At 39.4% G+C, this 12059-nt stretch overlaps 1 protein-coding gene across 5 annotated transcripts in view; it reads left to right on the top strand.

Moving 5' to 3' along the window:
• Positions 1–12059, top strand: part of AMBRA1 (autophagy and beclin 1 regulator 1) — a 128411-nt gene that overhangs the window by 78974 nt on the left and 37378 nt on the right. For all 5 annotated transcript variants that reach the window (XM_059849388.1, XM_059849387.1, XM_059849390.1 and 2 more), the window contains 2 exons: positions 6805–6993; positions 7424–7578. In XM_059849388.1, the coding sequence (XP_059705371.1) occupies positions 6805–6993; positions 7424–7578 (344 nt within the window). The remainder of the gene's footprint in view (positions 1–6804; positions 6994–7423; positions 7579–12059) is intronic.

Genomic DNA, 12059 nt, shown 5'->3' on the forward strand with positions numbered 1-12059 from the left:
TTCAATCTTCTCCCTTTCACCTACCAGGATGCTTTTATTCTGAAAAAGCTTCCAATTAGCTGGAAATTTGGTGTGGTTTCTGTTGTCATTGTGTCCTTCTTGTGGGCCACATTCCAGCTACAAGTCCATCTCCAGCCCCTCCAACTCCCCATGCTGTGCTTCATTGTTTTTGGCTTGTCCATTTTGTCTATGACCATTTGGAAATGTTCATTTTTGCTCTTATTTTATATGCCGAGCGCAATCCTGGCATTTCTAGTCTGTTAACCTTATCTCCTTCTGTCAGGGAGTAGTAGGGATGTATGAAGATGTAGCAGCTGTGTTTGTACTAAGCCAGGTATTTGCCAAGCTTGCCTGGGCACAGAACAAAGGCAAGCTGCAAGTTTGCCAAGGTGCATGACTTAGAGATAGGGAGAGTATGGTGCTAAGAACATCAGTGTTGTGGGTTCAGTCCCCATATGGGCCATTCACTTCAGAGTTGGGCTTGATGATCCTTGTGGATCCCTTCCAACTCCGAAGGTTCGTGATTCTCAAATTCTCCAATGAGGAGCAGTGGATTGGATGAGTTTTTTGTGATTCTTCATGATATTGAAAATATACTATTTTCTTAGTAAGGTATGTGACCTTTTTTCAGTAGTTTTCAGTAGCTCGTCTTTTTCCTCCCATTGTTTCCTGTAAATCAGAGGTGGTCCTGTGAGATAATCTGCTTACACAGAGGGGTCTATTGTACTTCCTGGGACTGGCTTAAGCCACAACTGGTTTGGAGCTCAGGCAGATGAAATGATGCAGCTGAAGTTTGGGACTGCCTGCCAGCTCCTCTTTCCATCAAAGCAATGACTCTGTGGCCAACCTCCATCTCTGAGCAGCCCTTCTTCCTGTAACAATTAAACAAAGAAAAGATTGCTTGGAAGTAGGATGTTTTCCACTGAAGCGGATGCATCTGAGTAAGTGACAGCGGCGTGATTAGTGCAGTCCTGTATCTCAGTGTCTGGGCCCCAGCACCCTTGGAAACCTTGGGCTCAGGATGTGGCTCTGCAGCAGCAACCTTCCTGAGGCTCAGTCCAGCATGAACACACAAAAGCAGATCCTGGCAGTCCTGTGAAAATGGCTGTGCAGGGACTTGTGGAATTTTAGTCTCAGCCCTGTCTTTCTCTGTTAATTGCAAAATGCGAAAAGGTAGCTTCAGATTTCTTCTCTCCTTTTGCCAGTTTTGCTTTTAATAGCTCTGAAATAAACATGACCCGGTCTTATATTGAAATTGTCAGTCATATCAGCATTGGGGTGGAGAATTTATTTGACAGCAGAGACACTGCTATTTCTGCATTTATTTAATATTCTTCTAGTGAGTGTTGCATATCCTTAAAATTCCTGCAACTAAGTATTGAAAACAGTGTAGAACATAGGCTTTTCATAATAAAATATTTGAAGGCTTTCTCTTTTGTTTATATTTTTTTTAATGTAGTTTCTCTCATGCTATTCACTGCTCATAATTTCAGTTTCTTCCCAATTTCTAGTGTCTCATTTAAGAAGCTGGTCTTTTTTAGTAATCCGGAGTTCGTCCTGTTCTAACACTGCTTGGGTCTTGCGAAAGGTGATTTGATCAATAGTTACTGATCCACAGTGCAGGGTAACTTAGTAGAAGAAAAAAGAAATATTAAACAAATTTTTAAATAGGAGCAGCTGTTAAGAGAGTGCCATCTCTGAGGGTGGCTAGGAGTGGACGTTGTGTCCAGCACAGTTTTCCTTTGCCAACTGCTGCTGGCATTCCAGGCCTTCCCCAGCTTCAAGCATAATTAATGTCCAAGTTGGCACAAGAGCTTGATTAATTTGTTCTCTGATGTTTCTTTTGATCTGTTTTGTCAGTTCTGTGGTTGCATTAACAACAAAAGAAAACAGGAGATGAAAGGGCAGTCTTCTTGCAGTAGTTTTCCAAAAAATAGCAATAGTTTTCCCCCTAAAATCTTCTTTATTGGCTTCATCTTCATAGATCAGGCTGCAGGCTCAAAGAAATCAAATAGCCTCTGGCTTTGTCGAATGCATGGGTATGTTTATATTTCTCATCTCTTGAGAACCTTGTAAATGCTGTCCTTAAAATGAAACCTTGCTGAGATTTCCACTTGTCACATTTAGACTTTTTCTGCTTGCACAGTAGGCTCTCTTGGTTCCAGATGTAGGTGCTGCCTGAGTCCTCATGCTTTGTAAATGTGGGCAAAGCAGAGAACGATAATGCCAGTGTGAATCAGGTAATGAAAGGCTGAAAGAAATAGCACTCTTTCCTGTTAAGCACAACTTGCACCTCTAATGTTTTATGTTCCCAGCACACATCAAGGTGGAAAGATAGTTCTCTTTTGGCAGGAGGGCTCACGTATTATGTTTTGCTAAGAGACATTGAACATATGCAACAAACTTTAAAAAGCGGATGATATCCATTTATGTTGGTCTTCATTGTGGACTGCTCACCAAAAACCTCTTTGCTGTGCTGGAAAAGGAGCAGGTGGGGCGGGGGGGAATCCTGTACAGAGAAAATGAGTGAACGTGTGCTATATGACCGACTCTGGGTGACTGGTGATCCACACCCAACATTGTTTAAAAAGACAATCTAGTAAATCCTAGATGAGGAAGAGAATTGGAGACCTGGAAATAAAAAGGAATAGCCATGGAACTGTGAGGGTATGTACAAAACATGGCAATATCCCCAAATCTGTAAATGGTGCAGAATATAAACATGTCTTACCTTGCGCAAATAAAAATGTGAGATTTTATCTTAGGAATGTCTAAGTTTGCATTGGATTACAAAACAAAAACAAACTTCAAAAGCTGAGAAGAACATGGATTCTATAGACTGTGATTTTTCAGTAGTTACAGAAAAATCAGTATCATTCCTCTCTAAAACTTCTTGTACCTCTTTGAAAAGGTAGAGTTCATTAGTACAGAATGGTCCCTGAGCTAAATAGGTCCTGTTTAGGATCTGTCCTGGATATGCTGGAGCAAATCCACAGGAGGGCCACAAAGATGATCAGAGGGCTGCAGAACCTCTACCATAAAGACAGGCTGAGAGAGCTGCTTTTGTTTAACCTGGAGAAGAGAAGGCTCCAGGCAGCCTTTTGGTAATTAAATTGATCTTAGGAAAAAAAAGTGGAGAGAAACTTTTTGTTTGAGCAGATAATGACAGGACAAGGGAGAATGATTTTACCTAAAAGAGAGAAGATTTAGGTTGGATATTAGGAGAAAATTCTTTGCTTGGAGAGTAGTGAGGCACTGAAAGAAGTTGCCCAGAGAAATGGTGGATGCCCCATCCCTGGAGATGTTCAAGGCAATGTGTGATGGGACCCTGAGCAGCTTGATGTCATCAAAGGTGTCCCTGCCCATGGCAGGAGGGTTGAAACTATGTGATTTTCAGGTCCCTTCCAACTCAAGCTATCCTATGATTAAATGACACCCATACCTGTGCTCTGAGAGAGCAAGTCTATGATCTTGTGACTCCTAATATTGAGCATCAAATGACAGTAATTAAAAATGTTGAGAAGCCTTGGCTATCTCCTGGAAAATGCAGCCAGACCCCAGAGGTGCAGGACAAACTTTTGTATCATGCAGAATAGGAATAAGAACAGATTTTAGACCTCCCCAAAAACGGACTGGACTATGTTTGGTTTTTTTTTTTCCAATAATCAAAGCTTTTTTACAGGGTTGGTGGCGAGGACATTTCATAGATGTATCTTTAGCAAATGCTCTGCATATGTGCCATGGTTTTTTGCTCTATTTGTTGTCTTTTTGCTTGGCTCACTTTACTTTAAGTAAAGTCTTGTGGCTGTGAGAGTCCCAATACTTACCTTTTTAGTGTGTTCCCATTTCTTTTCCCAGTTTTTTAGATCACAGCTGATTAGAGTACCACTACAAAGGAATTGATGAGAAAGGACCCCTTATCCAAGTAGACTAGCTCCCTGCTGCCTTAAGGAAGCACATACTGTAGCTCCTAAAATTCTGTCTTCTAATTGGTTAAAATATTTGCTCCTTTCATGTCTGTTGAAAAGACTGTTCTAGAATCTTACTATTTTTGTTGAAACCTTTTAATCCCCAAACTCAATGCTTATTTTACCCACTTACCTGGTAGTGGTCAGTTTCCAACATGATTTTTAGAAAACTGATGTTTTTCTGGCACTTTCTGTAGTTATACAATTCAGTATACAATTCTATTTTCTCCCTTCCCTTTATTTTGGTGTGTTGGTGTTGGTGTTTTGTGTTTGTTTGAACATAAAATTCATGTTTCATTTTCTCCAGTCATATTCTTTGCTGGACATGTTATCATTTAGGGTTTAATCACTCTTGAACGTAGCTGCCCAGGGGTCCTGCACGTGGTCTCAGCACAAGGCTGTGTATCAGCACTGATATTTCTTCTGGAACTGTGCTCCCTAGTGCAGTTTGCGATTGCTGTCACTTTCACTGTTAGCACTGGAAAATGGCTCAGTTTTTGCTACAATAACCAAAGTTGATTCTCTCATGTTTTCAAGTTCCTGGGTGAAGCAGAAGTACAAAATGTCAACACAACCTAGAGCTCTACTGTCAACATAACCTAGAACTCCTAGAGTATAAATAGGACTGGTTTTGGAATGAGTCACTCAGCAGGAATCCTCCCAGTTTGACTGGGATTACAATGGTACAAGCTGTTGTCATATATCCTTTAGCTGGTTCACAGCACATACTGCAGTTCTTGTGTTGATGCCCATCTTCTCTTGTGGTGACATAATGAGTATTTAAATAAAGCCTAGATTTTTTTTAAAAAGGCCGCATTTTAATTATATCCTTTTTTTTAAATTAAGCAGTATAGTCTTTAATCTTAATTCTCTTGTGTTTCTGTTCAACTAGCTTCAGACTAAGCACTAAGGAATTTTGTCATCATTTGAACCACCTGTTCTTTAAGGGCCATGTATATTTCATGTACTGCTATTGCAGCCTTGATAGTGACTACAATTATTTACCTTTTTTCTGTTCAGCACCTTTCTGTTTATACTAGGCTGAAAATTACTGTTTTTAGCAGCTTCAAGACTGAAAAATCGGTGGAATAAATTTAGGGTACAGGTGTAGGTGGCTTGGTACAGAATGTAATTACATAGTCCACTTTTAATCCTCATCTTCTTTTTCCTCAGAGTTTCCTAAATGGAACTGTAGATAGAAGTTGATAGTCAGGCACAGAGGAAAGCAGGAAAAAGGTCTTTGAGACCAGAAGAATTAAAGATGAGGTTCAGTGAATGCTTTAAATCAGCAATGCTGTGTGAAGGGCAGTCCTGTCTTGCTTCCCTCTCATGAGTACTTTTTGTGCTGCTGCTAACATCTATGGAGCCTTGGGGTGTACTGGGTTGGGAAACTGTTCTGGTTAAAAAATTACCTAGACAACTGTCAGTAATTTCTCATAGCAGTTCCCTGATGCAGCTTTCTTCTACACAGGTGTTTGAAACAAAGGGTAGGATTTGTCAAAGTATTGAATTACAGTCTTAATTTTATTTACTAGTGTGGACTTTTAGAAATATGGACAAAGCATTCTTGTACTGTTGGTACAAGAATAGTACTGTTGCTACCATTGGTACTGTTACTTGTTAAACTGGTAAGGAATCTAGACTAAGAAGTACCTTCATAAACTTGCTTGCCGTTGCAGCTGAACATATTAAGGCCTCTTCTGGGCTAGGCATAGTCTTGATGATTTTTTCAGAAATGATCTGATGATCATTTCTGGACTGTAGAAATCAACGGTGTTCTTTCTGCATGGTAGCTTCAAACATGTGAGACAGAATGTTCCATCTTTTAGCATGCAAACTTTCTATATTGCAAGTGTGGACTCTGTTTCTGTTATTTTTTTATATCTCTATACTCCTGAGTTTGAAAATACTAGAACCTCAATTTCCCTATCCCAAAAATACTGTATGCAGAATCAACTTCAGACCTCTTGAAAAACTGAAGCACATTTAGGTTAGGCTGGTAGAGTGGACATCACTCCAGCCATGTCTTAACAAGGTGCCACTGAACTGTTGGTGTAGATGGTGCTTAGAGGCCTTGGAACCTCATTGTACTAGAGCTTGTAGTCTTCATATGCAATGTATAAAGGGAAAAACACTTGGATGAAGTCACCCAGCAACTTACCAGCAGGGATTAAAATAAAACTGTTGTTTTGTGGATTGCTGCTCACTAGTCTGCTGTGCAGTTACTTCACTGATATGCATGAGTGTCTCAAATACTGGAATAATTAAATGGTGGACTGGCTGGAGAAGTCTCTGCCCTTTCTCACTGACTTTATCCAAGATGAGTGTGGAAATCAGCTGTCAGAAATGAATGTCTGTATCTGCAGGGAGGAGTTTTTCACTCATCTCCTGTTTACTGGAGATGAGAAGAGCGGGAACTAGGTGCTCCATGAGAGAAGGGGAAATGAATTAAGGTGTACTGTTTCTTATGAGAATGCTGCTGGAGTTTGTCAGTGTCATGTTTTGAGACCTGTTTAAACTGTGCTGTCCTTTGCAAAGGATGCTGTTACGCTTAACCAAGGGCAATGTTTGATAAAGTGCAATTGCTATTATTTCTTGGCTGAAGGCTTCAGGAGGTGAGTAAATTTAATTTCCTGGGCTCGTTTCAGTGTCTTATCTCCGTTTTGGAGCAAGTTATACATTAATCAGGGTATTAACATTTCATAAACTTTTGGAGGAAGCTAAATGTCTTGAGTGCCCTTTGCGTGTACTGTCCATTGTCCAACATTAAGTTTACATCTTACTGTATTCTGTTCAACCTGAGTACTATAATCACTATTCATTTCTTTCATTGCAGCCTCTGTGAATGTGCTTGTTCAAAACTGCAAGATTTACAATGATGCTAGCTGTGATATCTCTGCTGATGGGCAGCTGCTGGCAGCCTTCATTCCCAGCAGTCAGAGAGGCTTCCCTGATGAAGGAATACTGGCTGTATATTCTCTGGCACCCCACAACTTGGGCGAGATGCTTTACACAAAGCGATTTGGTAAGCATACAGCAAGAAGTCAGGGTGGGTGGGGGTGTGATGACCTCAGAACTTCAGCCATCAGTAAGAAATGCAATAGCTTGAGCATCAGTAATTGTAGCAAACATTTGATTGACCGTCTAGCCAGCCACAGACACAGTATTGTGGGGGATAGGCTTATCATATGGTCCGGACAAGTACAGTGCTGGTATAGGGGAGCTGCTAAAGAATAGTTTTTAATTCCTTAAAGGATTTCATTGTCTTAGTGACAGAATACCTGCAACAAGAAAATGTCTTAGAAAATTTGTAACTTGTGTAGGTCTCCTTATTCTCTACCCCTTGTAAGAATGAGATTAATATGGCATACATTATGTGACTGAAAAAGCTGCGAGGATGAAACATGGGGCAGGATGTCAACCCATGAGAGAAATAACCCCTCTTCTCTTCATAGGACCTAATGCCATTTCTGTGAGCCTGTCTCCAATGGGCAGGTACGTTATGGTGGGACTGGCTTCCCGACGTATCCTCTTGCACCCCACTACAGAACACATGGTTGCTCAAGTTTTCAGGCTGCAACAGCCCCATGGTGGAGAAACCTCTATGAGGGTGAGTATATGTGTATTTTGTTTGTGTGCATTTGGCTCCAACCTTATAATTAGTTGCTGGGTTCTGACAACACAGATAGCATGCTCCAGACTCACTGAGTAATAGACACATGAAGGAATTTATTGCAGAGATATGCAGATGTGGCAGGAGAATGTAAATACAGAACTGTGAAACTTTTCTCTTGTTTCAAATATGATGACAAACAAATACATTCCATGTTGTGTAATACATTCCTAGGGCTAGATGTCATTCAGAGTACCTAGTAGGTCTTTTGTACCTTTTCAGGTGATATGCATCTTTCTTGTGGTACTACAGTTGACTTTGCTGAGGCAGCATATCAGCTGAGGCTTCAGGATCATTTTCTATCATTCCTAAAAACAACTAACTTCTAGGACAGCAGCTACCAACAGTTTCAGGAAGGGTAGGGGCCAAGCTTTGTATCCTACCTGCAAACTGAAGTTGACCATGCTTTTCCCAAACAGGCTTTGCTGGCTATTTAAAAGTTAGTTCTTAATGCATATGTAAGGATATTTGGCAGTGGTATTATCTTTATGTTCTGCTTTGTGTGGCAGCTGAACTGTGATCCACTCTGACTCATTTAGTACCTGAGGGAAAACCTTCATCTTTTCACTGACTGGCAGAGTTGAGAACATGTGTGTCTTGCTTTCCTAATGAGTGAAGCACAACAGCTGTTCAGTGATAGTTCTAGGTAATAAAAGCCATGTCCAGTTCATAATCCACAAAGAGAGTTAAGGAGTCACAACTAAGTAATTTCTAAAGCTAAAATTTGGGTTGGATTCAAGTTCTAGACCATGTATGCAGGTGACTTGTTTTAGGAGATGAAAAATAAATCTTCAAAATTTTCACTTTGAGGGATAACTTTACCATAATGAAACTCATTCCTTGAGAAATCTTTTTTTCCTGTTGTTTTCTTTTCTAAAATACTTTTCTTTTTTTCTTAAAAGCCTCTCTAATTATTATTCTTACTTTTGGCCATACACTGTTTTCCCTGTGTACAAGGGTTGCAGTGAGGCATTTGTCTAGTGTCCTGACCCTGGGGACAGACTTGTCGCTGGGCGAAATTCCTTGATTTGCCTTTGGATTCTGTAGTTGCTTTTCAGACAGTTCATGAATCAGAGAGAGTCACTTTATCAGCTGATCTGAAACTCTTGTTTATTGTCATCATCTGCTCCATATTATAAGGCAAGGGAAGATAAATGATGAAGGTGTATTTGGTGCACTCTCTCCGACGTGGTTCTGAGCTACCATTCTGGTACAAGCCTCTCAAAGTAAGAGACAGAAATTAAAATGTATTTAAGAAAAAAAGTACTCTTTGGTTTACAGGTACAGTTGGTAAAAGCTGCATGGATATAAGATCACAAAGTACATGCAATCACCATCCTGTAAGATCATTTTAAAATTCTAGTTTGTCCTAGTACTGTTTCTTTTTCATCTGTTTTAAGATCCTAGTGAAATGCATATTTTTTTCTGCCAGAAACTGGAGTAGCCCTTCCTACAGTCTTTTACCATATCATAAGTTAAGGACAGAGAAGTCCTATTAGCAAAAATCACTTGTCTTCCTTTCATCTCTCCTTTACATTTGCTCTAAACTCCAGTTGCTATGGCTTCTAGCCCTTGTCTTTTGGAGGCATTTTTCTGTAGCCAGCTAAATCAGCAAGCTCGCTGTCTGAATGTTTCATTTATATTTCTTTGTCTCCATGTCTTCAAATGCTTGTACCCCTGCTCTTAGTCACCATTTAGTGAAGTAATGCTTTGTATTCTTTAATTTTCTCTTGTAATTTAATCTTCCAACTTTCTTTTTTTTTTCCTTTTGAACTGTCTCCAACAAAACTATATTTTCTTTTTTTTTTTTTTTCTTTTTTTCTTCCCTCTCGTTCTGGGATGTGTTTAAATGTACATAATGTGATAAGCACAGTTTTACCAGAAGCCCACAGAGGGTAGTTATTTTCATTTTGGATAGCAGCCTTTATTTATGCAGTCAGAAATCATTGAGGGGTAGGTTAGGTTTCAGGGGGGTTGCTGTTTTGGTGCACTGAAAATTTTGTACTGTTTTTTCCCACTCTTGCTTCTCAGACTTGCTCCACATCACTGCACTTCTGTCTTTCTCATCTGCTGTAGTTCTGGATTTTTTTTTCCTCCAGATGGATTGCATGTATTCTAAAGGTTGCTTTTTTCCTCTTTCTTGCACATGTATTTATAGCTTCTAAAACCTTTCCCCCACGTTTTGAAATCCATCCAGTCTAGCAGGATTTGCTAACTGTTTTGCTGTTTTCCCCTATTCCAAATAATGTTTAAGGATGTTAAAAATATCTTATTTTTGACAGCTTTGGACTTGGAGCTTTATGCATGTGTGACAGGGTCACAGCTAGATCAGTTTGAATTAATTTGGTTGAAGAACCTTCCTCTTGAATGATGTTGAATACTGTTTCAACATTTTGGTGTGCTGCTGGTTGTCTTTGTGCAGTCCATAGGACCAAGCTTAGAAAGCATAGAGCTGTCAATTTCATTAGTGCTGCTCCTCTGTCTAGTTGTAAAAATTAGTGCATCCACCACAGATATTTCTTCTGCCTTGAGTTTTGCAGTAAGACTCCTTCATAAGTTTGTAATACTTTTCAAGACATGCAAAATGAAATAGATTTTAAAGTAGGAAACTTCATCATATTCTTAACACACTGTCCTTACCATGGCTGATATATTCATATTCAGTTGAGTAAAAATCTGTTTATAGCTTGGCCAGCATGCAGTACAAAAAGGTTCAGGAAACCTGGTGAAACTGTATTCTTTAATATCTAATTTAATATGCACCTTAGAGAGAATCAGAAAGCATTTTTCTTGCCTTTCTGCCAACAGCTTGCAATACAAAGCACTTGTTACTCAAACTCTTAATTAAAAATGAGTCAGAGCCATGTTTGAAGCAATATTTTGTGGATATTTTAATTATACCCTACTCCAAAACTCCCAAAAGAAATGCTACATTACATTCTTTGAGAATTGCCATAAGTTGTTTGACAGTTCTTCTGCCTTCCTCCCTGCCTCCCTCTTGGCTTTGGATTTGCAGTCAATGAAATGCAAGGGTAGGGCTTGGCAGCATGGCCTCCGAGCCACTGCTGACCAGTGCAATGATTATTTCTGATTCAGATTAACCCTTCTTCCACATCCCTAACTAGCAGTCAATGGAGTACAGATTTCTATTGCTTGGAGAGTTTCTTCCATCTTGCTGTTAAAATAGAGGTTTGAAGATGCAATTAATTCATTTATTACATGAAACTTTAATACATTTAATTGTACTAGAAATCCACTGGCTGTTGATGCAATTTTCTGAGAACTACAGCGATTTTGGATTGTGCTAAGGAGCACCTTGGTTGTACAAGTGTACATTGTCTGTATGCACCTTGCTGCCAGTATTTCAGAGAGGTTGGTTTGAGTTCACCACAGGTCAGGGCTGTTGTGATTTGACAGATATGAATTTTGTTCAGAAATAAAATCATGAATTATCATCAAATGTGGTAGTTGTGAGGTAGAGGTTTATGCTTTTTCTGCTCACTCCCTTCAGATTAGGCTGATTAGCATTTCACATAGAAATCTGGCTTTTGCTAAAGAACAATTTTTAAACTTCAGTCTGAAAAATGAAAGCTTTCTGGTAGTGTTGACTTTTAACAGGAGGGGTATGCATGAACATCAAGTGTTTGTTGCTTGTGTTCTTGAGGGATTTTTTGCAACTCTGAAATGTATCTGTAGCTGAAGAGAGCAAGGTAAGAGTTGCTTTTAGCAAATATCTAGATTGGGGGTGGTACAGATAGCAGTGATGCTGGGAATTGTCTGCAATTTGAGTTTCAGAGATAAAAAGCTGGGAGACAGGACTCGAAATGTGGAACAAGGATAGATTTTGTAGCCTGTTTTGAAAACATAGGTGTAATTTGTTTCTAAATAAAGCATGTCTGTTTTCAAGCTATTTGGTTTAGGGTGATTTTTGAATTCCGTGTGTTTCCAAGCATATATGGACATTAAAGGACTTAGAAGAACATGAAATTGGAATCTTTTATGGAGCTGAAGGTCTTTGGAAACATGGGAAGAGTAAGGATCATATTGCCCTGGATCTGATAGCAGTGGGAACTAGTGAGAAAGGCAGCCAGAAGGTAGTTTTATTTCTAGCATTCACAAATGCTGATGCCCTTGCAATGTTTAGTGTTTTTCATTCTATCCAGAGGAAGATAACTTGGAAATATCAGCAAAACATGATTACTGGAATCCAAATTAAAATGAAACCTTGAGAGTAGCTTTTAAGCTGAGGATACAAAAAGTAAGGTAGGTGATAAAAAAATTTGATTGACATGAAACTGAAGAGTAAATCATACAATTTGTGGGGATAAAGTGACTTAACCAATCCCCATCTGAAATGCTGCACTTGCTTTGAATGTGGAAATATTCAGGCTGTGGAGATCCAGAATTAGTTCTTAACA

This window comes from Haemorhous mexicanus, chromosome 6, assembly GCF_027477595.1.
Source record: "Haemorhous mexicanus isolate bHaeMex1 chromosome 6, bHaeMex1.pri, whole genome shotgun sequence".
Lineage (NCBI taxonomy): Eukaryota > Metazoa > Chordata > Aves > Passeriformes > Fringillidae > Haemorhous > Haemorhous mexicanus.